Source organism: Chelmon rostratus, chromosome 13, assembly GCF_017976325.1.
Source record: "Chelmon rostratus isolate fCheRos1 chromosome 13, fCheRos1.pri, whole genome shotgun sequence".
In the NCBI taxonomy this organism is placed as follows: Eukaryota; Metazoa; Chordata; class Actinopteri; order Chaetodontiformes; family Chaetodontidae; genus Chelmon; species Chelmon rostratus.
In genome coordinates this window covers 1,622,193-1,649,794 of record NC_055670.1, presented here as the reverse complement: position 1 = coordinate 1,649,794, position 27,602 = coordinate 1,622,193, and the positions used below count along the sequence as shown (strand labels likewise).

The window sequence follows — 27,602 nt, the reverse complement described above, 5'->3', positions numbered from 1 at the left end:
CAAAGAGCCGTTTTTTAAAAGCCTCCTCCATAGATATTACATTGGCTGTAGAGAAGTTCTCACCATGTGATGAGTAGCCTTCAGCGTCAAATTAAGTTTGTTACAGATGTTACAAGAGCTTTTAAAGATAGCTTTTCAGCCAGCCAAGTGTGTTTTTTTAATTCCTAAACTTTCTCACACCTGTATCTCAGTGCACGTGGGTCAGGCTGGTGTCCAGATTGGCAATGCCTGCTGGGAGCTTTACTCTCTGGAACATGGGATCCAGCCGGACGGAAAGATGCCGAGTGACAAGACCATCGGAGGAGGAGATGATTCCTCCAACACCTTCTTCAGTGAGACAGGAGTTGGAAAGCATGTTCCCAGAGCTGTTTTTGTGGATCTGGAGCCCACTGTCATCGGTAAACTCATGAAATATAAATTATAATAAATATTGAGGGTGGAGGGGAGATCTTCTTAAAAATCCCCCAGCCAGTCAAACCCGCCTATAATGTACGGTACTTCCCCTTAGATGAGGTGCGCACTGGGACCTACCGCCAGCTGTTCCACCCTGAGCAGCTGATCACTGGAAAGGAGGATGCTGCCAATAACTACGCCCGTGGACACTACACCATTGGCAGAGATCATCGACCTGGTGCTGGAGAGGATCCGCAAACTGGTGGGTACATTCAGAGCAGCTTTTGGTCCTGAATATGAAATGAAAAGACAGAACTGTATCTGATGTGTGATCATTGTGTCTCCCTCTCTGTCCTCAGGCTGACCAGTGCACTGGCCTTTCTGGGCTTCCTGGTCTTCCACAGCTTCGGAGGTGGCACCCGCTCTGGTTTCACCTCCCTGCTGATGGAGCGTCTGTCTGTGGACTACGGCAAGAAGTCCAAGCTGGAGTTCTCCATCTACCCAGCTCCACAGGTGTCCACTGCTGTGGTGGAGCCCTACAACTCCATCCTGACCACCCACACCACCCTGGAGCACTCTGACTGTGCCTTCATGGTGGACAACGAGGCCATCTACGATATCTGCCGTAGGAACCTCGACGTCGAGCGTCCCACTTACACCAACCTGAACAGGTTGATCAGTCAGATTGTGCCCTCCATCACTGCTTCCCTTCGTTTTGATGGTGCCCTCAATGTTGATCTGACAGAGTTCCAGACCAACTTGGTGCCATATCCCTGTATTCACTTCCCTCTGGCCACCTATGCCCCTGTCATCTCTGCTGAAAAGGCTTAGCATGAGCAATTAACGGTGTCAGAAATCACCAGCGCCTGCTTTGAGCCAGCCAATCAGATGGTGAAATGTGACCCTCGCCACGGCAAATACATGGCTTGTTGCCTTTTGTATCGTGGTGATGTGGTGCCCAAAGATGTGAATGCTGCCATTGCCACCATCAAGGCCAAGCGCACCATCCAGTTTGTGGACTGGTGCCCCACTGGTTTCAAGGTTGGCATCAACTACCAACCGCCCACTGTAGTTCCCGGTGGAGACCTGGCCATGGTCCAGAGGGCCGTGTGCATGCTGAGCAACACCACTGCTATTGCAGAGGCCTGGGCTCGGCTTGACCACAAGTTTGATCTGATGTACGCTAAGCGTGCCTTTGTTCACTGGTATGTGGGTGAGGGTATGGAGGAGGGAGAGTTCTCCGAGGCCAGAGAGGACATGGCAGCTCTGGAGAAGGATTATGAGGAGGTTGGAGCTGATAGTGTTGGAGAGGATGATGAAGGAGAGGAGTATTGAGCAGGCATGCATTCCAATGTATTGATCTCTGATCTGTGCCTCTGTTGATGTGAAAAATAAAGTTTGTTCATTGACTGCAGTACTGTTTACTTGAACACTTTTTCCATCGGGCAGAAGTACTATTTGAGAGCATTTTAAATAGAAGTGCAGAATCTTCTGTTTCTGTAGTTTAATGCTAAGGGCAGCTGCTATCTTGGGCAGTATCAAACTGGTTTGTGAAGTTTCACATTGCATTAGTTTTAGTGATACCTTGTTGTAAAAGGACAGTTACTCTGCTAACATTGCACTCCAAGCCACAGATAAACATCTTTAAATAACATATCTGCCTTAGATCAGTTGATATTAACTTGGTTCTCACTCAGATCTAAAATGTTCTGACTGTAGATGGTCTTGCTGCTCAGCTCACTTAAGTCACTTGGGGGCAGTAGAGTTCAACAGATGTTTGAACTCCACATCAGGCTGAAATGACAAACCACTGTAATTTTCAAATTACCTGAACGTTACCTACCAGAGGCTCGACACTGGTCTGGTTTAAAAAAGGGTGGTGTTTAAGAATATGTGACTCTGCTGTTGCTAGACTCCATTTCTTCTGAATAATGAACGACTCTGTATGAAAATCAGGGAATGAATTTAGAAACTTATCAAACTAAAATTGGAAGAAGAAAGATAATATGGGCAGAGTGATGAAGATGCATCAAGAAAACATGACTGATTCACCAAAACATAACACATTCACAAGTGTTGTAAAAGTTTTTATTTGATTTTGTTGTAATTTTGACCAAGTTTGGCTACACAAATCCATTTCTTCAAATTCAGCAGTAATTTGATTTCATTAAATGCACAAAAACAGACAAAACAAAATGGCTTGTACATGACACTGACCTACATGAATACAGTTTATTGCACTAAGCATTCAGTTCATCTGCCCATTTGTCTCTCCTGTTATTCGTTAATGCATCGGTAGACTCAGAATAAAGTATCTGCCGAACACATATTCCAAATATGAGCTCATGGGAGATTTATTCAAACTAGGTTTTTGTCAATTGCTTATAGATTTTCGGTTTTGGCATGAAAACAATGCACGACCACTAGTCTGTACGCTAATTTTCAAACTGAAAGGCGAAATGGCTTTAGCTAAACACTCTTTGCTCCTCTTAAATCCCAGACAGTGATGGGTAAAAGAACAAGGCAGAACTATACTTCTGGATAGTGCTCTTGTCAATGTAAGACATGGAGTTTAGAATCATTCCAGATTTTTCTCCATCTCACAGTCACGAGGTAATCTGACTCCTTTGGGAAATAAATAAATTTAGGGTTGCATATTTCCTCTGACAAAAATCCTACGACAGAATATTTTGAATGCTGAAAAGATGTGCACTTCAGAAGTTGAACTCATATTTGGCTGTAAAACACAACAGGCCCTGAATATAAAGCTGTGGAAAAGCGTGGACAGTTTTCTGCACTGAAACATACATGAAACCATGAACGCCACGCTAGCTCACAGGCAAACATCCCAACCCAGCTCCTGCTGCTGCCAATATAAACCAGCGGCTGGAGCAACCTCACTGCAAGATGCAGTGATTGTTTCAAATAAGATCAATCCCAGCCTTCATTTCAAGTATCCAACTGCTTTGTGTAGTTTCAGACAGTAGTTTTCAGCGATACTTTGTTCTAGAGGGACAGTTGCTCTGCTCACACTATATTCTAAGCCATTGTTAAACATATACTGTAAAACATTTAGGTTGATTCCTGTATTTCTTTGCCAGTGTATGATGCTGATAGGATGTAAATAGACTGCATAATTATAGTTTCTGTGCTTTCATTCACAGTTATATGTTGTGAGGACGTGCTGTTGAGACACCTAATGGAGCTCGTTGCTTCACTTTATTACTTAACTGCATGAGGTATGTTCTTTTTGGATAGCAGTTTTCTCTATTGATCTGAGAAATGACTGGCATATGCTTAACATGGAGATTACATCCGTACCAAAACATGAAGGGTCAAATTCTATTAAATGTCTTGACCAGATACTGAACTAATATTGAAAAACTTGAAACAGTGTCTGGTAATATTTTGTCAATAGTGCAAGTCTAGTACTCGCAGTACTTACTACAATGTAAAGTAGTTCATAATTGCTTAGATTAAAATAACTATACAGTGAATCCATATAGACACACAGGTGATACAATATACAAATGAGTATATTACAAACAAATGGTACTGTAAGACTTTGGATAAAAACTTAAAGATGAGGTTATGGTTTGAGGGAGAGTAAATTCAACACACTGATTTACACAGAAACAACTTGAATTCAATATTTTACTGTGAAAACTCTCAAAAACAGATGTATAACAGGGATTTCTCATGAATTCCAATTTTTAAACTACTGTTTTTTTTGTGCCAGCATTATTCAACTGTAGGAAGGAAACAAGAAATATTTCAAAAATCATTTCATTCTCATTTCTGAAGAAAGCAAAATGGAAAGATTTCTGGGTAAATGGGGACCTCTGGTGGTGGTAGAGGGTGGAAGTGAAAGAAAGGCTGAGAGTCAAAGAATTCATTTCCTACATCAGATAGATGTTTTGACAGAAAGTACGTCCACCAGGTGACTACCTAACTCCATCTGCAAAACAGTGACAGTTTGACAATTTGAGTATGACTGAAAACTTACGAGTGTGTGTGTCCATAATTACAAAGTGCTTTCTAGGGGAACAAAATAAATGTAAATGCAAGTAAACAAACTAAATATCATAAACAATTACATACACACATCAAACCACATCTGCATGTTAACGTATTATTCATACAATATTTATTCCTCCATACTTTGCACTGGCATAGGATAAGATAAAATAAACTTCATTAATCCCCAGCTGGGGAAATTCAGTGTTACAATCAGCTGCAATAGAAATAGCAATAGCAAGGCAATGGAAAATAAAAAATACAAAATAAGGAGTGGACTATATATATATGTACATTTTATACAAAAGACTATTAAAAAATATATTGCCAATGGAAAATATTGAGAAATTTTAAAAAATTGCACAAGGATTTGAAAAAAAATGCACATGGTTGGTATGGATAAGTTAAGTACAGTGTCTGCTCTATTGCACAGTAGATTAATATAAACATGTGTGTGTGTGTGTGTGTGTGTGTGTGTGTATCACAGTGGAAATAAAAATATATATGCGTGGGTGTAGTACTTCAGGAAAATAAAAGAATGTAATATTGCACAGGTTATAGCATGCATGAGATAGAAGGATGTTAAACAACAGTAGTCCAAATTAATAAAGGACCTGTGGTATCGTTGCTTCTTACAGAGTGGATACAGCAGTCTGTTGCTGAAGGAGCTGCTGTCAGTGATTGATGTCAGCTTGGCTAACATCCTCCACTCGCCTATGTTCTCAATGGTGTCCAGAGGGCAGTCCAGGACAGTACCAGCCCTCCTGACCAGTCCGTTCAGTCTCTTTCTGTCCCTCTCGGAGCTTCCACAGCCCCAGCAGACCACTGTGTAAAAGACTGCAGATGCAACCACAGAGTCATTAAATGTTTTGAACAGTGTCCTACACACTCCAAAGGACCTCAGTCTTCTCAGCAGATGGAGACGACTTTGGCCCTTCCTGTACAGGACATCTGTATTGGTGGTCTTGTCCAGTTTGTTGTTGAGGTGCACACCCAGGTGTGTCAGCTTGGCTAACATCCTCCTCTGCTTCACGCTCTCAATGTCCAAACCCTGGATGTTCATGTTGGTATAAGAGCTATATATTTATTTTTTTTTTATCTTGTTCTCTTTGTTTATCTGTATGCTTTTATTTGTGTATTCTGTAAATTTGCACTGCTCCTCAGCACTGTGTGTAAATAAGTATATTGAGAGCTACTGAGAAGGGAGGTTAAACTCATGTGTCAACACACTTGGCTAATAAAGTTTATTTTGAACGTTAATTCTGTATTGTTGGGTGCTCTGAAGCTTGTTATTGCTCTGATGTTTGTTCTTTTGTTGTAAATTTAAATAAAAAATTAGCCTAAAAATTTGACTTATCATCAAGTCTGTCTGAGGACTGTATAAAAGTAGCTCTAATAAAAGTCATAGTACTTTACTTAGTTGTTGTTGTATTATAGTGTATAAATTTAAACGTTTTCCACATTCACAAATATGAATGATTACAGTGGTAGAAAGTAGTTCTTTACAGAAGTACTCTAATTATAAGTACAGGACATGAGCAAGCTAAAAGTAACATTTTGAGCTACTTTTCAGATCATGGTTTTGATGTACAAAATTATTATAAAAAAGTGATGACTCAGTAGCCATAATAATAATCCATTAATCTCATGTGTAATAAAATAAAACTCTGGAGAGTGCATTCTGCATAATAAACAATGTGTAGTTTATTCTCTTTTTTGCCTGTAATACGTGCTGTGTGTAAGTTATTGGTACTGGTTACAATTTCAATATTTATTTCTACCGCGTTGCAAATACTCTAAGGCTAAACCGACTCCTGATTAGCCTCCGTGTTTTGGCTTTTACACAATGAACGAAGTGGACGTTTGTGAACTGATCTGAGAACAGCTTGAAAGACACGGAACTGTGGATTGACATACTTCCGTTTTCAGACTCGAACAACCACCACCAAAATGGCGAAGATCGCCAAAACGCACGAAGGTAAATTTCTTCCAAAAATACTAAATAGGTTATATTTCAGATCACGTTTAACGTCATTCTATGTCGTAAATGTTGTACTAGGTATTGCAGTGTTTGGAGGATGTACTAATAAATTAATTGTCGATGTTAAACGTGATAAGCAGCAGGCCATAGTACGACACAACGCGGACGTCTTAGATAATGGCGCTGGTTGCTAGCTTTTTAGCTTGCTAGTTAGCTACCGCCAGCAGACTTACCGACGTGTATACATTATTTTGAGGATCACGGCTTAATGTGCAACTACCTCTACGTAGTTACTGTTTGCTGTTGTTTAAATGCTAATATGGTTCCGATATGGCTAACTCAGTAACAGCTTCATTTAACACCGCTCGACCACACGTTGCACATACGCACAGTATTATGTTTAGCTGTTTGTGTTACTAAGCCGTCATGCTGTCTGTTAGGCGCCGTTACCTCTGTATCTTGTAAGTAAGTAGTTTCAGCTTATGATGCTTGCTGATGTGTTTTTTGTTTTTTTTACTGGGGGGTCAGATATTGCTGCAACTTGAATTATTCAGTTCTTTTTCTTTCTTGCTTGTTTCTCTTTCTCTGTAGATATCGAGGCCCAGATCCTGGAGATCCAGGGCATGAAGGCTACCCTGCTGGAGGAAGGAGAGCAGGGAGTGGGCCTTGACTCCACTGGCTTTTATGACCAGGAGATCTATGGAGGCAACGACAGTCGCTTTGCTGGATATGTCACTTCCATTGCTGCCAATGAGCAGGAGGATGTAAGTAATTTCCAAACAAGGGCATAGATACATAAAGGTAGTTGCAGATTGTTTTCTGTTTTCTTAATTCTGTCACAATTCCTCAATATCTTGGAGCTTGACTGCTCCACTTTTCCTGTTGCATATGAGCTGGAAGAGTCTTGCCATTTTGGTAAGATTTGACTAGACTCCCATGTGTCTTTCTCTCCTCAGGACGATGAAGATGATTCATCTACAAGTTTGTTGGGACAAAAGAAGCCAGGGTACCACGCACCAGTGGCAATACTCAATGCCATTCCTCAGTCAGACGAGCAAGTATGTGGTAGTTTATCACAAATATCAGTTCTTATTTCTTTGTTCTTGCCATCAAGTGCATTCACTGTGTATTGTCACAGTGAGTTTTCTTTCTGTAGAATAGGTTGAAGTATATTTCAATCGTTCCTCACTAGAGGCCCTTTTGTTTTGATTTTGAAATAAACTCACACTCTATACCCTTTTTTTTTTTTTTTTTTTGCAGTATGACCCATTTGCAGAGCATCGTCCACAGAAGATTGCAGAGCGGGAAGATGAATACAAAGCCAGGCGCAGACAGATGATCATCTCACCTGAACGTCTCGACCCTTTTGCAGATGGTAAATTTTGCTATTTTTTGTCTTCATTACACCTTCCCCTTCCCCCTTTTCACGGTTCACTTTTTTGTGACTGCCATGACTACCAATGGTTTCACACCCATTGTTTTGCTGTTCAACCCTTCGACCACAATGCAATAGCTTGCCTCCCAGACTTGATGCCTTCCCTGTGGTCAATCCTTCATGGTGTAAGAATTTTGTGTCATTGTATGTTTTCTTAATATATGATCTGCATTTGTGTCCAACTTTGCAACACAGTGTCAGTATGGGCTCTTAGTTTGTCTTCAGTATTTTTGTATGGAAAAAACCTGCCATGATTTTAATGCGCAAACAATTTTTTTTACATGTGTGTGCAATAAAATACAGTTAAACCTATTGTAGGGTTACCATACTTTTCATTGGGGAGGTGGTTAGGTGTTGAATGTTCAAGGGGGTAATTCACCTAACAAACATGGGTTGCAGATGGGTTGTGTGTGAGTCGAAGGGTTAACAATCCCATATGAGCATCAGATCTAGATTATATTTGGAAAGTGCAGTGCCTTCATGTCATAGAATACGAGGATGAGAAGTGTTAGTTTGATGGTTATGTATGGTGTAATTCACCTGCCAATGAACTATGCTATGCCATGCTGAGCTCAGCAGCTAATGACAAACAACAATGTGCTCGCTCATAGATGAAGCTTTAGGTCCCAAAGGCAGGTAGTGGAGAGAAATATGTTGGGTCATTTTGGTGAAGTCAACCCAAAATCATCAGGTTTATATAAGAGAATTAAAAGTCATAAAATGAATTTGGCAATCAGGTTTCATTTGTCTTTGCAGTCTCCCAATAGTGGTAACTCACTTCTGTTGGCTTGTCATATATATGAAGTTCCTCAGGCCACAGCATAGGAAAAATGCATGGCAAGTTAGTTATAACTTACTGTTAAGTGAGACCAGCTTTTCCTTCAGATCTGAGGGTCACAATTTATAGATTTATTGAGGTTGAGTTTATGTAGCTTATCTTGAATTAACCAATTTTAGATATTTGAAAGCTTTCAAAACAGTGCCTGGAAATGGGGTTGTAAGTGCAGAAACATGCAAAGAGAGTATTTTGTGTTAAACCACAACCTATTCCAAACCGACTAGTTTATCTTTCTTTGCATTTTTATTGCATCTTCACTTCCCCTGACAACATGAGCTTAAATAGCCTGGATGTTTCAGGTTTGGTCTAGGAAGGGGTTATCTGAAGCCTGCATGTAGAGAGAGTTCTTTGTACAAAGTTGTTGTGTAAATATATTTTTATTTTACAACTCTCTCTGTAAAATAGAAATATGTTATCAAGAAAATTGTGTACCACAATACCACAGGCCCATACTAACTGTCCTTAATTTCTCTCCTACAGCAGTACTGCTTTGCCAGTCCTGTACTGCACTCTGTTAAGGGTGCAGCAACTCATCCTGTGTAGGTTATGGGGAACACAGAGAACTATGCACTTGTCAGTTTGGTCAGGGTCCACTGGCTGCTTGTTTGGGGCCTTTGAGGGGAATCAGATGCAGCCCAGCTACAACAAACCCCAACCCCCAAGAGTCCTTTTTTTATTAGGCTTATCAAGTTCCAACAAATTTAGATAAAATTCTCCACATGCATCCACAATGGAAAATTCCTGCCCAAATATTTGACTACATAACGTTGCCTTATTTTATCAGTTACCTTTGTCCTGAAGGCAAGAGCTAAATGTATTATGTTTGAATTATAACCAGTGCTGTTGTGAGTCAGTGTGGCTCCAGCATGTCATATTATTATATTTCTTACAGTTTGGCTAGATTTATCATTACTTTTTTTTTTTGCCTTAGTTTTATATTTGAATGCCAAAGTAGATAGTCAGGTTTTTGTACTGTAATGTAATTCCTAGATGTAGCCTCAAAGTCTTGACTTAATGCTAGTAGAAATAATCTGGACCACATGGTCTCAAAAGATTTTTTTCTAGTTTTGTGGTTACACCCCAAGAAGATACGTTGTTTTGAGTGCCATAAGTCAATGCAACACAGGTGGTATGCTGTTGTGTGTGAGTTCAAACCCTTTTCCAAAGTGTTACTAATGGTAAAGAGAAATTTTCTAGGCTTCTTTTCTGCCGGTTGAAGTCTGACTGCAGAAGGACCCTTGGCACTGAAAGTGTACGTATTCTGAAGAGCACAGCCCAGGACCCCTGCATCAGTGATGGCTATAACTTCTTAATCCACTTAAAGAAAACACCACAACCTCAGCTCTTCTCTCTATGTATCTGCTTGTTTTTCATTAGAATGCTATGATTGTATGTAACAGAGACCAATGTATATTTGTTTGCAATTTGATAGGACTTTGTTTTGTGAATCAGCTGTTTATAAAAGAAGGAATGTAAGTTAATCTGTTGGTAAAGAGAGTCAGGGTTAGCTGGCTGTGTTTGTGTTTGCTGTGTTTGTAATAACTTGGGTCCCAAGAGTGGAAACTAATGAGTGTCCTATGTTCTTGTTCGTGCTCTTTCGCGCAGGGGGCAAAACACCGGACCCCAAGCTGCAAGTCAGGTCGTACGTGGACGTCATGTTAGAGCAGAACCTGTCCAAAGAGGAGGTAAATGGCTACCCACTGTTAACATGGACTGTAAACTAACTTTCAGATAATGTAGTCAGATATTACTTTATAGAGTCCTGTGCTTTGTTGGCATACGATTTATCCTGCATGTTCATCCTTTTGCATGTAGAGAGAGATTCGTCAGCAGCTGGCAGAGAAGGCCAAGTCAGGGGACCTGAAAGCTGTCAACGGGTCTGCCGCCGCCCAAGCTGCCACAAAACGTAAGCGTCGCTGGGACCAGACAGCTGACCAAACCCCCTCTAATGCTACACCCAAAAAGATGTCCAGCTGGGACCAGGCTGACTCTACCGCTGAGGTGAGCCACAAAAGTTTCAGCCTCTTACTGCTCGATGGATAACTGGATAAGTGCTTTACAGAGAATACAAATGTTATTTTCAATTTCTCAGTATTTAGTATCATGTAAATCAGTAATTTGAGAGAATCCAGTATTGCAGAAGTTTGAAGCTGCAGATTTCTCTCTCGTGTTTTGAATCTCCTAATGTCTTTGTTTCTCGTCCCTTGTAGACTCCAGGACACACCCCTGCGCACACACCTTCAAACAGCCGATGGGATGAAACACCTGGCCGCCCTAAAGGCAGTGAGACCCCAGGGGCCACTCCCAGTACCCGCATGTGGGACCCCACTCCAAGTCACACACCTGCTGGCGCGGCCACCCCTGGCAGGGACACACCTGGCCATGCCACGCCTGGCCACGGTGGAGCCACAGGAAGTGTACGCAAGAACCGCTGGGACGAAACACCAAAGACAGAAAGGGAGACCCCGGGACACGGGAGTGGCTGGGCTGAAACGCCACGCACAGACAGAGGAGATGAGTCAGTGGGTGAGACTCCGACCCCAGGGGCCAGTAAGAGGAAGTCACGGTGGGATGAAACCCCTGCCAGTCAGATGGGATCATCAACACCACTGCTTACGCCAGGAAAAACTCCCATAGGAACACCAGCTATGAACATGGCTACCCCAACACCAGGTGAATAAGCCTTCACTTTTTGTTTTATTATTGTTATATTTACAACATGGATCCTCAGGCACCATGATAGTTTTACTGTGTTTTTTAAATCAGTTGCCTCATCTGTTTTCTTCAGGCCACCTGATGAGCATGACTCCAGAGCAGCTACAGGCCTGGAGGTGGGAGAGGGAAATTGATGAGAGGAACCGGCCTCTCACAGACGAGGAGCTTGATGCTATGTTCCCAGAGGGATACAAGGTCTGTTCCCCTTTATTGCCTTTAATTCTCTACTGACAAAAGCTTGAGTAAGCATTCTGTAAAAGTATTCACTGTACTGACAGTTTATTTTCTTTTCCACAGGTTTTGCCTCCACCGGCAGGCTACGTTCCGATCCGTACTCCTGCCCGTAAGCTGTCAGCCACTCCCACCCCTATTGGAGGCATGACGGGCTTCCACATGCAGGCAGAAGACCGCACCACAAAACAGATGAATGATCAGCCCTCAGGAAACCTCCCCTTCCTCAAACCTGATGACATCCAGTATTTTGACAAACTGCTGGTGAGCATCAATTTTTTGCTCACAACAAATGTAAAACATAAAATCAACAGCTTGATGTTTGTCAAGTCTGAAGTTCAGCATATGTATTGATGGCAAGCTCTGTGTATTTGTGTTAGGTGGAGGTGGATGAGTCCACACTGAGTCCAGAAGAGCAGAAAGAAAGGAAGATCATGAAGCTGCTACTGAAGATCAAAAATGGAACACCACCTATGAGGAAGGTTGGTTGCTGTTATTTCCCTACTTTGAACCCTCATATGAAAAACTTCCTGTTCCCCTAAAACTCCTCCAGCCAATTTCATGTCATAAATTTGCCAAGGAGGCTTGTAATAGCATAGAGCCCAAAAACATTAATTCATATTGCAAGATCAACACCCAGCACTTAGCCTGCATGTGGCTGCAGTGTGAATATTTGCTTGCTAAAGAATCTTCTCTCTGAGGAACTGCTGCTTTCAGTAGAGGTCGTAATGTAGACGATCATGATCTGCTGGCAGCAGTGGACAGAAATCATCAGTTCTATTGAGAACTGAAGGCTATCTCAATCCACCTGATTTCAGCTGTCTTACTGACTGATCATCTCCCTTCTCTTGTCCTAGGCCGCTCTGCGTCAGATCACAGATAAGGCTCGTGAATTTGGAGCAGGCCCCCTATTCAACCAGATCCTGCCTTTACTCATGTCACCCACCTTGGAGGACCAGGAGCGCCACCTGCTGGTGAAAGTGATTGACCGCATTCTCTACAAACTGGATGACCTGGTTCGACCATACGTACACAAGGTAGGCTGAGTGTGAAAGATCTGTGCTTGCTTTAGAGGATTGTGATTTTTGGAACTAATTTACTGTCCTGTTTGTGTCCAGATCCTGGTGGTGATTGAGCCCCTACTGATTGATGAGGACTACTATGCAAGAGTAGAAGGCAGAGAAATCATCTCTAACTTGGCAAAGGTACTGTGCAGCACCATAGAAAGGAAATTACGCTCACTCTGCTTCCTGCGAACCATTCTCGCCTGTTCAACCAGTCCATGGTCAGATCAGGGCTAGTCGTTCGCTAGATCAATGCCAACATGAGAGCTAGCAGACTGGACATGTATTCCTTGTTTGTTCTCAACCTGCACCCGTTGGTTACAATCAGATATTCAGTAGACAGAATTTTGTTATTTATTGCTTTCATAGATATTAATCATTGCCACTGTAATGAATTATAAAACATACGGATATGTCTACATTAAGACCAAATTATATGAATTCAGTCTCACTACATGTACACTTGTTTACACAAATAGTTATGAACAGCAGCTACTTTATTGATCCATTCCATTTGTATCCAGGTTGAATGGACAAATTGTACTATGAATAAAACACATTCTATTTTAGTGTTTTGTGGTGTGAGCTATCGCTCAGATATTTGACATTTGTCTTCTTCTGGTTTGTCCCAGGCTGCTGGTTTGGCTACGATGATCTCCACAATGCGACCTGATATTGACAACATGGATGAGTACGTGAGAAACACCACAGCCCGAGCTTTTGCTGTGGTGGCCTCTGCTCTTGGTATTCCCTCTCTCCTGCCCTTTCTCAAAGCTGTGTGTAAAAGCAAGAAGTCCTGGCAGGCCCGACACACAGGCATCAAGATCGTACAGCAGATTGCCATCCTGATGGGCTGCGCCATTCTGCCCCACCTTCGCAGCTTGGTGGAGATTATCGAACACGGTCAGTCTAGGTCTTTGCAAGTCCTTGTAGCACTGTTAATCATTTTCAAATTGCAGCCTTTTATAGAACCACTACTAATACTATTATAGTACAGTATAATATGTTATACTGGTATAGTACTTTTAGGTTTTAGTTTCAAATGCAGAGCCATAGTTTCAGTTGGTTTTTACACTTATTTTTGAGTTAAACCCAACTTCTCCCCCATCCCATTGGTGTACTTTTACAGTTGTATGGTGTTTTTTCCAGTTGTGATACATTAGTATCATCTTCCATCATCAAAAAAAACAGGACACTGACACTGTTGAAATTCCATTCCTACAACATGTATACATGAATTGATCTCTTATATGGTATTATTTTTAATTGGGCTACATCTACTGTAACACTATATTAGTAGTAGAACCATGCCACGGTTCATTTGAAATCAATCTTTCTAATACAGTTTCTCTGAGCATGTGCGGTTTCTAAGCAGCAGTGATTGGCAGATGTTTATTGTTGACATTGTTCTCCTTGTTTCCAGCTTTAAGTTTTATGCCTCTGAGCTGGTGATAGCTGTGGCTGGTGGCATTACATTTTTGGGTTGTCTGTACATATGTCCCACATACATCTCTGACTGACTGCCTCTGACTGTTGGTTTTGTCTGTGTGATGCCACAGGTTTGGTGGATGAGCAGCAGAAGGTGAGGACCATCAGTGCCCTGGCTATAGCTGCCCTCGCTGAAGCTGCTACACCCTACGGTATTGAATCCTTTGACTCAGTCCTCAAGCCGCTCTGGAAGGGTATCAGACAGCACAGAGGAAAGGTAAGAAGTCAGTTTTGGAGATCAACTTTATTAATCCTCAGCTGGGGAAATTTGGTTATTTATTTTTTGATTTATTGCAAGATCAACACCCAGCACTAAGCCTGTGTGTGGCTACAGTGTGAATATTTGCTTGCTAAAGAATCTTCTCTTTGAGGAACTGCTGCTGCCAGTAGAGGTCAGATGAAAGACCATTAATACTCTGCTGGGAGCATCAGACAAATACATTTGTACATATAATTAAGGTTGCCAAGCCACAATCTGTGAGCTAAGATTGTATTTACAATATTTTTTGACCTTTGTTACCAGGGTCTGGCTGCTTTCCTCAAAGCTATTGGTTATCTGATCCCACTGATGGATGCTGAGTATGCAAACTACTACACCAGAGAAGTGATGCTGATTCTCATCAGAGAGTTCCAGTCCCCTGATGAGGAGATGAAAAAGATTGTGCTCAAGGTAAGGAATGGGAAGAATAGCTTGTGGAGCATGCTCAATAAATGTTAGGTGTTCAACCTCTGCACCAAAAATCAAGCCTCTGTAAACCTCCAAAAAATTCCTGCGACTCATTCTCGCCTGTTCAACCACTCAGTGGTTTCATCAGGGCTAGTAGTTCGCTACATGAACACCAACATGAGAATTAGCAGAACTGACAACTGTGTCCTCTCTGTTCTCACCCTGCACCCGTTGGTTACATTTACAAACACTGCTCTTTGTCTGAAATCTAATCTATGAGAGCTGAAGCCATGTTGATGTCCTCAGTCACAAGTTTCTGTCTCTGACCTACACATGTGTTTTGTCTCAAAGGTGGTGAAACAGTGTTGTGGTACTGATGGTGTGGAAGCCAACTACATTAAAACGGAGATCCTGCCCCCCTTCTTCAAGCACTTCTGGCAACACAGGATGGCTCTGGACAGACGAAACTATAGACAGGTTAGTTCATGGTCAACTCAAAAAAAATGGTTTCCAGGGCACTGAGTTAGGTAGACTGCACACTGAGACTTGCTGAACACACAGCCCTCACATGTTTCTGAACTGTCTTGTTCCCCTAACAGTTGGTGGACACCACAGTGGAGTTGGCCAACAAAGTGGGAGCAGCAGAGATCATTTCTCGCATCGTTGATGACCTGAAAGATGAGGCAGAGCAATACAGAAAGATGGTGATGGAGACCATTGAAAAAATCATGGGCAACCTGGGTGCAGCTGATATTGACCACAAGCTGGAGGAGCAGCTGATCGACGGCATCCTGTATGCCTTCCAAGAACAGACAACAGAGGTGAGATGGATCACTCTCAGCAGCTTGATGAAGAGCTATGAAATCTATCGCGCACAGTGTGCAATGTCAAGACTTTCTTGATTTGGAAGCAAACTCTTAAGAAAGATGTTTTTGTTTTGTTGATTTTAATACCTTCTTCTTTTTCTCCAGGACTCTGTGATGCTGAATGGTTTTGGCACAGTGGTGAATGCTTTGGGGAAGCGTGTGAAACCCTACCTGCCTCAGATCTGTGGTACAGTGCTGTGGCGTCTAAATAACAAGTCAGCTAAAGTCCGTCAGCAGGCTGCCGACCTGATCTCCCGTACAGCCGTGGTCATGAAGACTTGCCAGGAGGTATGCTATGAAGACAAGTACACACACAGATGCAAAGACCTAAACATATAACTTGTTTTAGAAACTAATGCACGTTCTTGTACTTCACTGCAGGAAAAACTGATGGGTCACTTGGGCGTGGTGCTGTATGAGTACCTTGGAGAGGAGTATCCTGAGGTGCTGGGAAGTATCCTGGGAGCACTCAAGGCCATTGTTAATGTTATTGGTATGTGTCCTATGTCACCTTGATCAACTGTCATTACATTTTGAATTATTAGCTTGTTTTGCTTGCCGATCATTCAGTTTTCTAGATCTAGAAAGGAAGCATGTCGATAGCTATTGGCTCATGCCCCTTTTCATTGCAGGTATGCACAAGATGACTCCACCAATCAAAGACCTGCTTCCTCGTCTGACTCCCATCCTGAAGAACAGACACGAGAAAGTACAGGAGAACTGTATTGATCTGGTGGGGAGGATTGCTGACAGGTCAGTCGAATAAAACTTGAAGTTATATGGATTTGATTGTATTGTCTTTCAGACTTGTACAGTGAGGAGCACAGGGCCATATCCTAACTCATTGTTTATATTTTAGGGGTGCCGAATATGTGTCGGCCCGGGAGTGGATGAGAATTTGTTTTGAACTGCTGGAGCTGCTCAAGGCTCACAAAAAAGCCATTCGCCGAGCCACTGTCAACACTTTTGGCTATATCGCCAAAGCCATTGGGTGAGTGCAGTCTGCCAAATCAAGAAAAAAGTGATTTTTAAAAAAATGTACAAGCCTCAACGTCCATACTGGTTTATTATCGTCTGTGTTTACCATTTGAAGTATTCACGTGATAAATCAAGCCATTTCCTGTTTGTCTGCAAATGTGATCTTAACCATTACTTTGTTTACCTCCTTCCACTCAGCCCCCATGATGTCTTGGCCACTCTGCTCAATAACCTGAAGGTCCAGGAGCGTCAGAACAGAGTCTGCACGACTGTGGCTATTGCCATAGTTGCCGAGACCTGTTCACCATTCACAGTGCTCCCCGCGCTCATGAACGAATACCGTGTGCCTGAGCTCAATGTGCAGAACGGTGTTCTCAAGTCCCTCTCCTTCCTGTTCGAGTACATTGGAGAAATGGGCAAAGACTACATCTATGCTGTCACACCGCTGCTGGAGGATGCACTCATGGACAGGTGAATAGGAAGATCTGTCTCTCTGTCATCTGTGTGTGTCTGTGTGTGTCTCTCTGTCTATCTATATGTATATGTGTCTGTCTGTCTGTATATGTATGTGTGTGCATTGACCATATATTTCTGTCATCCTGCAGAGACTTGGTACACAGACAAACTGCCAGTGCAGTGGTCCAGCACATGTCTCTGGGTGTCTATGGTTTTGGCTGTGAAGACTCCCTCAACCACTTGCTTAACTACGTGTGGCCGAACGTATTTGAGACCTCGCCTCATGTAATCCAGGCTGTTATGGGTGCCCTGGAGGGGCTGAGGGTTGCCATCGGGCCCTGCCGCATGCTGCAGTACTGCTTACAGGTAAGGACAACCACGACCATCCCACAGGAATAAACATTGATCAACTGTCCAATACTGCTAAATTATCTTTTGCTATATAGTTATTGTTATTGTAATTATTATAATGACACAACAACAATGATGATTACCTTACCCCACCCACAAGTTTCACCAAGGAACAGATAAATGGCACAATTAAATTAAGACATTTTTTAAAACTTAAGAAAAAAGGAAAACATTACACCAAGTACCCCTCCCCCCCCACCCTATATCTATGGAAAACAGTTTTAAAAAGGTAACGACACTAAGAGGAGCAAAAAAAGGCTATGGCTGTGTGACATTGGCGATTATCAGAGAGCAAGATGGAACCACAAAGAGCTGTTTTTAAAAAGCTCTTCAGTTTGGTTGGATTACTTAGTGTACGGTTGTAAAAATGATCAAAAAGAAAAGGTCACTGTTGTAAGCCTGTATTGTTGTGTTGCTTGTATTTCCAGGGCTTGTTCCATCCAGCCAGGAAGGTCAGAGATGTCTACTGGAAGATTTACAACTCCATCTACATTGGCTCACAAGACGCCCTCATCGCCCACTACCCACAAGTCTACAATGACGAGAAAAACATTTACGTCCGCTATGAGCTGGAGTATGTCTTGTAAATACAGATTTATGTCCTCTCTGTTTTTGTCCTCCTGCAATTATCACTCTCCATTGCCGTCTGTATCTTGGTCTAGGACTGAATCCGTTTTTATTTAGCAACTGTTGGTCTTTTCAAGGGCAAAAAAAAAATCCCATTACAAGCACATTCAGCCTCCCTTTGATGCCACCTATTGACCCTGAATTGAAATTGAACATGAAAGTAGAAGTAAGAAAAGGAACATTGTAGAGTCTGTAAGTAATTTTTTTTTTTTTTTACATTTTTTGAGTGTTCCCTGTAAGAAGGTCAGACAAGCCTTGATTGAAGAATGCAGAGCAGTGATCACAGCGTTTTAAATATTTGGGTTATGTTTGTGTATTGGCAGGCCTCTGAACTGGCTGCTCCCTGTACACACCCTATCCTCGTTTCACTCCTCTGTTCTTATTAGATTGTTGCTTTATTTAACCAAATAAAATGTTTGTGTATAAAATTCCATTTCTGACTATCAATGAGGGTTTTTTTTTCTTAATGCAACAAGAACTATGTGCCCAATATGGACATCTATACAGATAGATGTAGTCGCCATAACTGAATATTCATACAAAGTGAAACATCAGTCATGTTCATACGAACAACATTGTGTTAATAGAGCTTGAACGGTCAGTAGCAATTACCATTAAAATGTTTTCAAAGCTAATTGACAATTTTTATTCACGTTTGACTTTTTATTTCCTATTCAATGGATACGTATAAAATTACACTATTCAGATAATTCAAGTTTCAGATTGTGTGGAAACGAAGGTCGAAAAACATTTGAAGGATTCAAAAATGGTCAGCTGTGCTGAGCTTGGTGTTCCCTGGTTGCAATTGCTGAGTTCAAGGTCAAGATGCCTCTTTCAACCCTGCATATTGTGCACATAATAATCCATTCTGTGCTTGTCAGCTGGAGGAACCTTTGCATTGCTTTATTTTACTTTCCTCCTGCTCTGTACAATTTAGGCATACAGCATTTTAGACATAAGAAAAAAAACATCTTTATCTACCCTTAAAAGCTTTAAGATGTAAGATTTGTAGGTACATTAAGGAGGATTAAGCACAGCATTACAACACACCAAGTTTCCCTGTTATCACCCTGCAGAGACACAACAGAAGCATGGGGATTGGCTGTCCTGGTGACCTTGTTTAGGATGAACTCATTCCTCACATCTTATGGGTGAACTAAGTCTGACATAATGGAGACAGCACAAACTATGAGTTGCAATTACTTTTGGTTACATGCACAGTCTCCTTTTCAAGTTCATGGCCTTGCAAGAATTCTCTAAACTCTTTCTTGTGCGTTTTAATCTCTGTGTGGGAGAATTATACGAGAGAGTTGTGAAAGAGTGAGCCAATGAGATGGGCTGAGAAATGCAACAACCTCTCTCATCTATCTGAACGTCCTTGAGTGTCACGACTTCAATACAGATAATGAATAAACTGGGAATTCATTTACACTAAAAAAATAAAAGCAGAGATCAGAACTCGACCCTGCGACACACATGCATGAATGCTCATAGATACACAATGGAAAAACCTCCCCCACTCTTCCTCCCCTCCATTCACTTGACTGCTGCACAGCCACGCTCATGTGCTTTGACCCAGATTCCCCTGGCAGACTCTGGGTCTGCTCATCTGAGGAGGAAGGCAATAAGTCTGCTCTGTGTGTGTGGCTGAAGCACAGGGATATCCCTCGAAAACCAGAGGCAAATTTGTAAATATAAATGTGGCTGTGTGTTTAATAGAAAGCTTGTACTACAGACCTGTATAGTTGGGAGTATTTTAGATCACATTTACTTACATTTGGTTGAGCAGGGGCTTATATGACCCAGGTCACATGTTCCCGCAGGGCTGCCCCTGATAAGACTGCTGTGTGTCATTTGCTCTGAGGCTAATCTGGAGAATGAATGTATTTATCATGTAATTATCATGTGATGCTGTTGGCTGTACTAAAATTCTAATGTCAGCATGCTGACATGCTCACAATGAAAATGGTAAAATGTTGATGCTATGCAGGTATAATGTTTAAATCACGTTCACCATGTTAGCTTAGCATATTGGCATACTAATGTGTGTTACTTAGCTGAAAACACAAAGTATGGCTGAGGCTGCTGGACATGTTAACAGCTTTGCAGGTATTTATTAGTAAAGCAAATACCTTTGTTCAAAATATTTTGACCTCATGATGACGGTAGATGGAAAGCCAGTGGATCACCAAAGTTATTAGAATTCACCCTGAGGGGATCATGAATAAGACAAACTTCCTGGCAATCTGTCCAGCAGTTGTCAAAAAATACAAATGGTGAACCTCATGGTGGCGCTAAAAGGAAAAGTAGGACGCCTGTATATAAATTTGGCCAATCCGTTTACTAAATGTTGAGATATTTCACAAGATAAGTGAAAACGTTGAGCTGAAGGTGATGCTCAAAGCCAAATCATCAGCAAGGTCAACATGTGTTGGACTAAATCTCATGGCAGTCCAGCTGAATAGATGTTGAGAAATTTCACTCTGGACCAAAACGATGGACCAGCTGACCCACACACTGACATGGCCATCCCCAGAGCCGTGCTGCTAGCATGGCTAACTGCATCCTCAGCTGGAAAGTTTTGATGTTGTTGTTTTCCAGACATGGACCAATAAAAACCCTCTTCATATTCCTTCCCTTATAACCTCTGGAATGCATCTCCGTGGATACTGTGAACCATGAAAAATAAATGGCGGTGCTTCCTCTGCATCTCCCTCTGTGAGCTGCCCCGGGGAGATAACTGTGATTAGAAATGTTTCCACAGGGAAACACTGTGTACATGCACTGACACCAGCAGTCATGTGACTTCTGTTGTTTCCAGAAAGTAACAATACTTTATCAATGTGTTATTAGTTTTAAGTGTGCGTGTGTGTGTGTATACTGTATATGTATATAAATATATATATATATATATATACACACACACACCTGGATGCATATGGATGCTTGTTTCTTTTTCTTTAATCAAATCACGTTTACATTATCTGTCTCTCTAATTCTGATATATATATATATTGCCACAAAAACTATATAATATATTGCCATAAACAATACTGCCAAAAATAGAGAATTTGAAAGTGAGTCAGCATTTACACTATTGCACAGTAATAAAGATGTTTGTGTCACAGTTCAATGCCAGCATGTGCTAATAGGTTGAGTACATAATGAGAGTAAAAAAAGTAATACTGCAGGTAAATAATAGCAGCAATAGCCCATTATAGGTTAAAGAGAGAATGGGCCCGTCAGTCTTATATTATTACACATTGCATGTCAGCAATTTTCTGTAACTGCGGTCAAGGTGGAGCTAATTTGGAAATATCTTATATTTGGGGAACTAAATTTACAACAGCACATCATATTTTGCACGGCCGTGGTCAGAAAGCCTGCACCGCTGCCTGCTGTGCTTCCTCTGTATCCAGAGGATGGCAGCAGCGAGGGGGTGCTGCTTGTTATTGATGCTGAGGAACCTTCTCCTCCACTTCTGCATCTGAGAGGAGGAGAGACAGACACCAACTTCCTGTGCGATCTCTGCACAGCTGAGTTCAGCCTGGCCGCCTCTCCGGGAGGCTTGTGGCTCTGCAGACCTGGGAGGAGGGAGGCTCCTGTCGGCAGTGTACGGCTCGGAGAGACGCCTGGGACCTCCGCGCAGCAGCAGCCGTTGCCTAAATGTGGATTGTTTACATCGGTGGGTCAAGCCGTTCCTGCTTCCCCGCCTCGCCGCGCCTCCGAGCGGCCGCCTCGGCTCAGCGGCGTCGCCGCAGATAGCGTCAGTGGAGCGGGGCTGATGGCCGCGGTGCTCGCCCCGGCCTTCATCACCATCCGCCTGTGTGTCTGCTAGAGAGCAACGAGAAGCCGCGCTGCCGCATCTAGTCGCCCGAAGCCCCGCGGGAAGCCCGGAGAAAGGAGGGGAGGAGCGGCGTTTGGGGCGCAGCATCGCACCGTGCATGGTGCTGCGGTGTCGCAGGCAGTGGATGAGCAGCCGGAGCTAACCCAGAGATGGCTGTTCTCAAACTGGCCGATCAGGTAGACCCGCTAGCTGCGGCTAGCCTAGCCTCCAAACAGGCTGCACCGCGTCATTCCACCGTCTCCTCTGTCGGCTACAAATGTCTTTTTAATATCACGGCTTGTCTTTGTGTTGCCTGTCAATGCGTTTTGTCAAACACAACTTAGGGAAGGAGTCATTTGTCTCCTGCAGACTGTGCACAGAAAACATTCGTGCAGCTGCACAGAACTGGACGGTTTACGCGTCCAGGTCTCATTTTCGCCTTTGTCGTTAATGGCTAAAATTTTCGGTGTTCTGTTGAAATTAGGACAGCCCACTTCTCGGATACTTCCTGCTATGTTTCCTTCCGCAAGCATCCTCAGTGCTGCACAGCGCAAGTGAATAAGGCCCAACTGGTTCCCAACTGGTAAAACGCATGTTAACTGTGATGGATCTCCAAATGCAAACCAGACAGCCTCTGTCTGATAAGATGTTCTGCCCACATTTGAGAGGTTAGCAGAAACATCTGACCACTCTCACTGTTCAGTCGCTGCTCTGGAGCTTTTCATGCTCCTCAGCAGAGTTTTCCCACTTTCAGGCTCTGCTTCTAAACTGTCACGAACAAGAAGTGTGAAGAAGTGTTAAAAGTGTGTTGAAAGTGTTGCATGGTTGCAACTAGCAGTTTTTGTCTTTATTGTTAAGTTGTACATATATTTTCTATTAATCAATGAATTGCTCAGTCTGTTCAGTTTTTAATAAAACGAAGAAAAGCAGCATAGCCAGTTTGGAGAAGGTGAAATCAGGGTATGTTTGATTGTCTAATTCATTAATAGACTAATTGTTGCAGCTCTAACTTGGTGTGTAATTCCATGATTTACAGTTTGGGTGTAGTCTAATCTCCAGTGCTGCTCCAGTCAGTGGTGAATAGGGACTTGATCAGTGTGAGGGCCACCCTACAGGTTCCTAAGCCACTTCTCTTGCTGGTCTCACTTCTGTAAACTCACATGTTCAAGTTTCCTTCTCCTTTAAAATGATTCTGCTGAACCTTTTCATTAACAAGTGGCACTAAGAGCACAGCTGGAAACTGAAGAGACAGTAGTTTCTGTCCTTTGAAACGTAGGGTGGTAGAAATCCTTGATCTGACGCCGCTTTGTCAGTCAAGTCATATCAGATCCATCGTTAACTTCAAGGAAGAGGAGAACAGTTTTTTTATGTAACCCAGAACGGTGGGGCTTCCTGTTGTTTTCAGACAACACGCTGATGATGCCTGATAACTGGATGTCTCAGCTCTGCAGACAGCTCAGTGGCATATACATTTTTTTCTTTCTTTCTTTTTTGCTGCCTTTCATCATGTGCTGATCAAGAGTGGGTCACATGAGAATCTGCTACTGTAGGATCTTTTTAACCTATGATAGCACATTTAAGTTTGCCTGCTTGGGATGTTCACAAGGAGGTTTTGCGCATACTGATGTTGTCCAGAGGTCAAGGTCACTCTGGTGCGAGGGCATGAGGGTCTAAATGGGTTTTTGTGCAGCTCTGATGTCTTTAGTTTCCTCTGATGTCTTCAGAAATATGCACAAATTGCTGATGGATTTTTGTTAAGGATGGATTTTCTCATTCTCATTTTTTGGGTAAAAGCATCATATTTCCACCAAACAGAATACAAAGGAAGCACAGGAAGTTGTTGACTTTTGACTTTCAGCCACAGCACTGCTGTGTGTGTGTGTGCGTGTGTGTGCATACGTGTGTCTCTATAGTGGATGTGCGCATGTACACTTATCAGATTTCCTGTGTTTTTTCTCCTTTAACCTTGTTTTAACATAAGTTTCCTCTATTGTTTCCTGTGTTAGTTTTAAGCCAGTGAAACATTCAGACCTTCATTCTTCTTGCTTTTAAAGTACTTTAAGAGTGAGACTGAGGGAATAATAACTTGCAGAATAGTGGCCATTTATTTAGCGCTTCATTGTTGGGAGGACATCAGAAGTGTGCCATTGACCCAGAGGGGAAGCAGGTGAGGCAGTTAGAAGCCTGTCACCTCAGGCATCAGAGGAAATGAAGACATGGCTGTAGAGTACAGACTTTTCATGGAGGGAGACACAAAACAGGACGTACCCGTGTGTGTGTGTGTGTGTGTGTGTGTGTGTATGTGTGTGTGTGTGTGATGTTTATGTATTGCAGGTCAGCCTGTGTGTGTACTTGGAATGGAAACAGATGTAATCTGATGGAGGAAGTTGGTGGAGGATAAGAATGAGAGTGGAAGATAGAAGAGGAAATCTGTATGTTCTTCGAGCTGTGTCAGTGGGGTCCTGAATCAGGAACACTTTCTCCTTGTGATTAGGTACTAATGTAGTGTGGGTGGCACTGGCTGGGCCATATGGCTAAGAAGAAGTGCTTATCAGTGTTACTGTGTGAAAATATGTACATGAGAGTGTGTGATGCAACAATGATTTCTTTATTTTAAAGACACTGTGAGCCTGCAGAGGTCTTGGTAGAGTCTGAGTGATATCAACAAGACATCACCAGCATTTCTTGTAATGTGCCTTTCTGGTTTTGCTTCATCTTGTTATTAGTTGATAATAACTCTTTAGTAATGATAATAAGCCATGCCCCCTAGTTACTGTTGCTACGTGTCTAGCTTTCTGTTCTCACATGAACATGCAGTTCACAGTGATAAAGTAATAGATTTACAGCACAAAAGTCATTTTTGAAACACTGAATCCTTGATTGCCAGACAAACACTCAAACTCTCATTTCTGCTAGCAGATACAACAGCTGTCACTAACTGTAGCTAGCTAGCTAAATAGTGTTAGCTCCATGCATCAATCACGACTGTTCCCACACTGCCTTTTAACCTTTCTAACTGACCTGTATGAACATCAGACCCTTTCAAAAGGATCTTAAATATGCATTTGATGGCTATACATGATACCATCCTAACTCAGTGCTGCGTACTGATGGGAAAGAGTCAGAGGCTAAGGTTAACAGGCTCCAGGTAAAAAGTTTGCATTGGTAGCTGATGATCCACAGCACCATTGATCTTCTATCGCAGGGTAGCTTTTATAGTTCTAAAATATTCATTGGCATAAAGAAATCCAGTATTGGTTGGTGTGTAGGTGCTGGTATGTGTTCGAGGGAATGTTCTCATTCATGCTCACACTCCTTGAATCTCCTTGCCTTTCTTGTGCCAGCACCAGCCTCCCCAAGTCCCCATGGCGATCACAGACACAGCACTGTGACAAGGGACTGTTGCCAGCTGAGCTTTGTGCTTGCAGACTTGCAGGAATGTGTGTGTGAGCGCATGGGGAGCACTTAGACAGAAAGGCATGGCTAAAGAGGCCATATGCTGCCTATTGGCTGCTTCTTTAAAGGCACAGGCCCCCTCTCCCCCTCCTGCTGACACCTCGTTCATTTCTCTCCAGCCTAAATGTGTTCCCCCCCCCCCCATCTCTTATCTACTGCTCAAGCAAACACCTTATTCACCACTTAGTGGTTTTGAACTTGAGTGAAAATGCGCTGGCTGGCTAGTCACCAGGAGAAAACGGCGAGGAGGACGGGACAATTGCTTCTCCAGCCAATAAGGAGCATCATCCTCTCTCTCCTTTCATTTCCTCTTTGGCGATGTGCTTTCTGCTTTGGTAGGTGATGTGAAGTTATTGCTCTCTGCAATAATAGGTGGAGGTTTCACAGAAGAAAAAGTGACAGATGTGTCTGCACCAACTGCCCTGCTCCTTTCTGTTCAACCAGCTGAGTTCAACCTCCCGGGGAACATTTGGTCTTAGTCTGCAGCTGAACAGCTTCGAAAAGTACCTGAAGCTAGCTTTTAACGTCGGGTTAGCTTCACGGTTTGTTTACTTATACTGCGATAGGAAGATTCCTGATTGAAACAATATTTTTTACTCCTTTTGCTATATGCTATATGCAATATGCTTTTTTTAGTGGATTTGAAATGATCGATTGGGCCCTCTTGTCTCCGGGTTAAGTATGGGAGAAGGTTCGCCTAGCTTAGCATAAAGGCTGGAGGTAGGAGGATGCTGGTTGCACCTGGCTGATGAAATAGCTACAGCTATATTGAACTTTGAACAGAGTAGAGCTAGCTGCTGAGCTAAGCTAATCACTCTCTAACTCTCTAACTCTCAGAAAGAAACCAAAAAAGTGTTTTCCCAAAAACTGTTCCATTCAGCAAAGTTCTTCTACAGTTTCTGTTGAGGAAGTAGTTCGAAGTAGTTGGAAATACATTTGCTTCCTTGCAGAGAGTTAGAAGAGAAGATGGATACCCCTCTAATTTCTGTACAGTGTATATTAACCTGGAGCCAGCAAGTGTTAGCTTAGCTTAGCTTAGCATTAAGACTGGAAACGTGTTGAAAAATGTTTTACGGGGCTAACACATTGGACTATTTCTCAAGAGCATTAACTTTGTGGAGTCAGCAGAAATACATTATCATCATATGTTTGCTTATTTTGTATTATATTTTATGTAAGCATTGTTCTTCAGCTTCAATATTAAACATAAATGTATATTATTAGTCAAATAAAGACATTTTTTGTGTTAGAAAAACAGGCTGTCACTATGGGAAGGGATTTGTGATTTGATCTGTGATCATTTGACATGGCTAGCAGAGGTCAGGTACCAGTATCAGAAAATGTCAGACAGCACTGCCTGCCCTGAGGAGCAGTAAGATGATGTGATGATGTGGCGCTGCACCAGAGTCAAATATAAGGGAAAAAACACATCACATGAGGAAGTGGAGTCATTTTGTGCGTACAGGTTTTTAAAGCAGAAGTGAAACCCTCCTCTGTGGTTCCTCTCTCTTGTTTCTGAGAAGGAGAGCCTGTGCAACAGGAAGTGAGGCAGGAGGTGGCAGAAACACACAGGAAGTGAAGTGAGGCCTGCCTCATTTAGATCTGATTCATCAGTAACACATCTAACCTGTAGCCCACGTCTCTGTTTTGACATTGACATGGACCTTTAGAATCAGCGGAGCAGTTAGTCAGTTAAAGGACCAAACCAGTGATTTTAGCATTTAGTCTCCCACTTTACAACAACCCATGTGACCTTTTCACCACGGCTCACCATTCTGCAAATCATGCTGCTGCTATGTCAGAGTTTTGGATCTATTTCTATTCTTTTTTGGCCAAGCTGGGCAATCATTCAGTGCTATGTTTTATTGACTGACACAATCATATTGTGATAATATGTTTGTATTACCTTATCTTTCTAAAAACTTTAGGTATCCAAATCATTCTGCACAAAATGAGTTATTAAATGTTTAACTTTGAAAAGTGGAAAGTTTAGTCTCACTTAATACATAGCATTGGACCACAGCTGTTTTAAACATGGCTTGGGTTATTTTTGATGTGATGTGTTTGCATAAATTTGCCATATTGGATTACCCAGAACTACTTTCTTGCCACCACTCATTTCTGTATAGTATGAAAATCAGTCACCAGACTGT

General features: G+C 42.3%; 2 protein-coding genes and 1 pseudogene across 10 annotated transcripts in view; all 3 read left to right on the top strand.

The window, feature by feature from the left end:
* The first annotated feature begins 262 nt into the window (after positions 1 to 262).
* LOC121615829 lies at positions 263 to 1,737 on the top strand (annotated as a pseudogene).
* Positions 1,738 to 6,332: 4,595 nt separating this feature from the next.
* sf3b1 (splicing factor 3b, subunit 1) lies at positions 6,333 to 18,600 on the top strand. 7 transcript variants are annotated; one of them, XM_041950367.1, is made up of 24 exons: positions 6,333 to 6,388; positions 6,983 to 7,155; positions 7,348 to 7,449; positions 7,652 to 7,766; positions 10,270 to 10,349; positions 10,480 to 10,665; positions 10,875 to 11,337; positions 11,453 to 11,574; positions 11,677 to 11,874; positions 11,991 to 12,092; positions 12,468 to 12,647; positions 12,729 to 12,815; positions 13,307 to 13,577; positions 14,234 to 14,379; positions 14,686 to 14,832; positions 15,181 to 15,306; positions 15,429 to 15,650; positions 15,801 to 15,983; positions 16,077 to 16,188; positions 16,328 to 16,448; positions 16,555 to 16,686; positions 16,872 to 17,144; positions 17,279 to 17,495; positions 17,969 to 18,600. In XM_041950367.1, the coding sequence occupies exons 1-24, from the start codon at positions 6,361 to 6,363 to the stop codon at positions 18,125 to 18,127; spliced, it is 3,945 nt and encodes a 1,314-aa protein (XP_041806301.1). In that variant the 5' UTR covers positions 6,333 to 6,360; the 3' UTR covers positions 18,128 to 18,600. The 7 variants fall into 7 exon arrangements, 5 of the variants coding, with proteins under 5 accessions (XP_041806301.1, XP_041806304.1, XP_041806306.1 ...); XM_041950368.1 differs by lacking the exons at positions 6,333 to 6,388; positions 6,983 to 7,155; positions 7,348 to 7,449; positions 7,652 to 7,766 and adding an exon at positions 7,997 to 9,916; XR_006007286.1 differs by lacking the exons at positions 10,875 to 11,337; positions 11,453 to 11,574; positions 11,677 to 11,874; ... (13 more) ...; positions 17,279 to 17,495; positions 17,969 to 18,600 and adding an exon at positions 9,862 to 9,916 and having other exon boundaries at positions 10,480 to 10,541.
* Positions 18,601 to 21,686: 3,086 nt separating this feature from the next.
* The window catches only part of ankrd44 (ankyrin repeat domain 44), a 38,539-nt gene continuing 32,623 nt past the window's right edge, over positions 21,687 to 27,602 (top strand). For all 3 annotated transcript variants that reach the window (XM_041950080.1, XM_041950078.1, XM_041950079.1), the window contains exon 1: positions 21,687 to 22,190. In XM_041950080.1, the coding sequence (XP_041806014.1) occupies positions 22,164 to 22,190 (27 nt within the window). In that variant the 5' untranslated portion in view covers positions 21,687 to 22,163. The remainder of the gene's footprint in view (positions 22,191 to 27,602) is intronic.

What these genes read in the sequence shown, in the direction of transcription:
- sf3b1 (XM_041950367.1), top strand. Translation starts at nt 6,361, where the DNA reads ATGGCGAAGATCGCCAAAACGCACGAAG. An exon ending in CATGGCTACCCCAACACCAG is followed by an intron (nt 11,338 to 11,452) that starts GTGAATAAGCCT and finishes TGTTTTCTTCAG; the next exon opens with GCCACCTGATGAGCATGACT. An exon ending in ACAGACGAAACTATAGACAG is followed by an intron (nt 15,307 to 15,428) that starts GTTAGTTCATGG and finishes TTCCCCTAACAG; the next exon opens with TTGGTGGACACCACAGTGGA.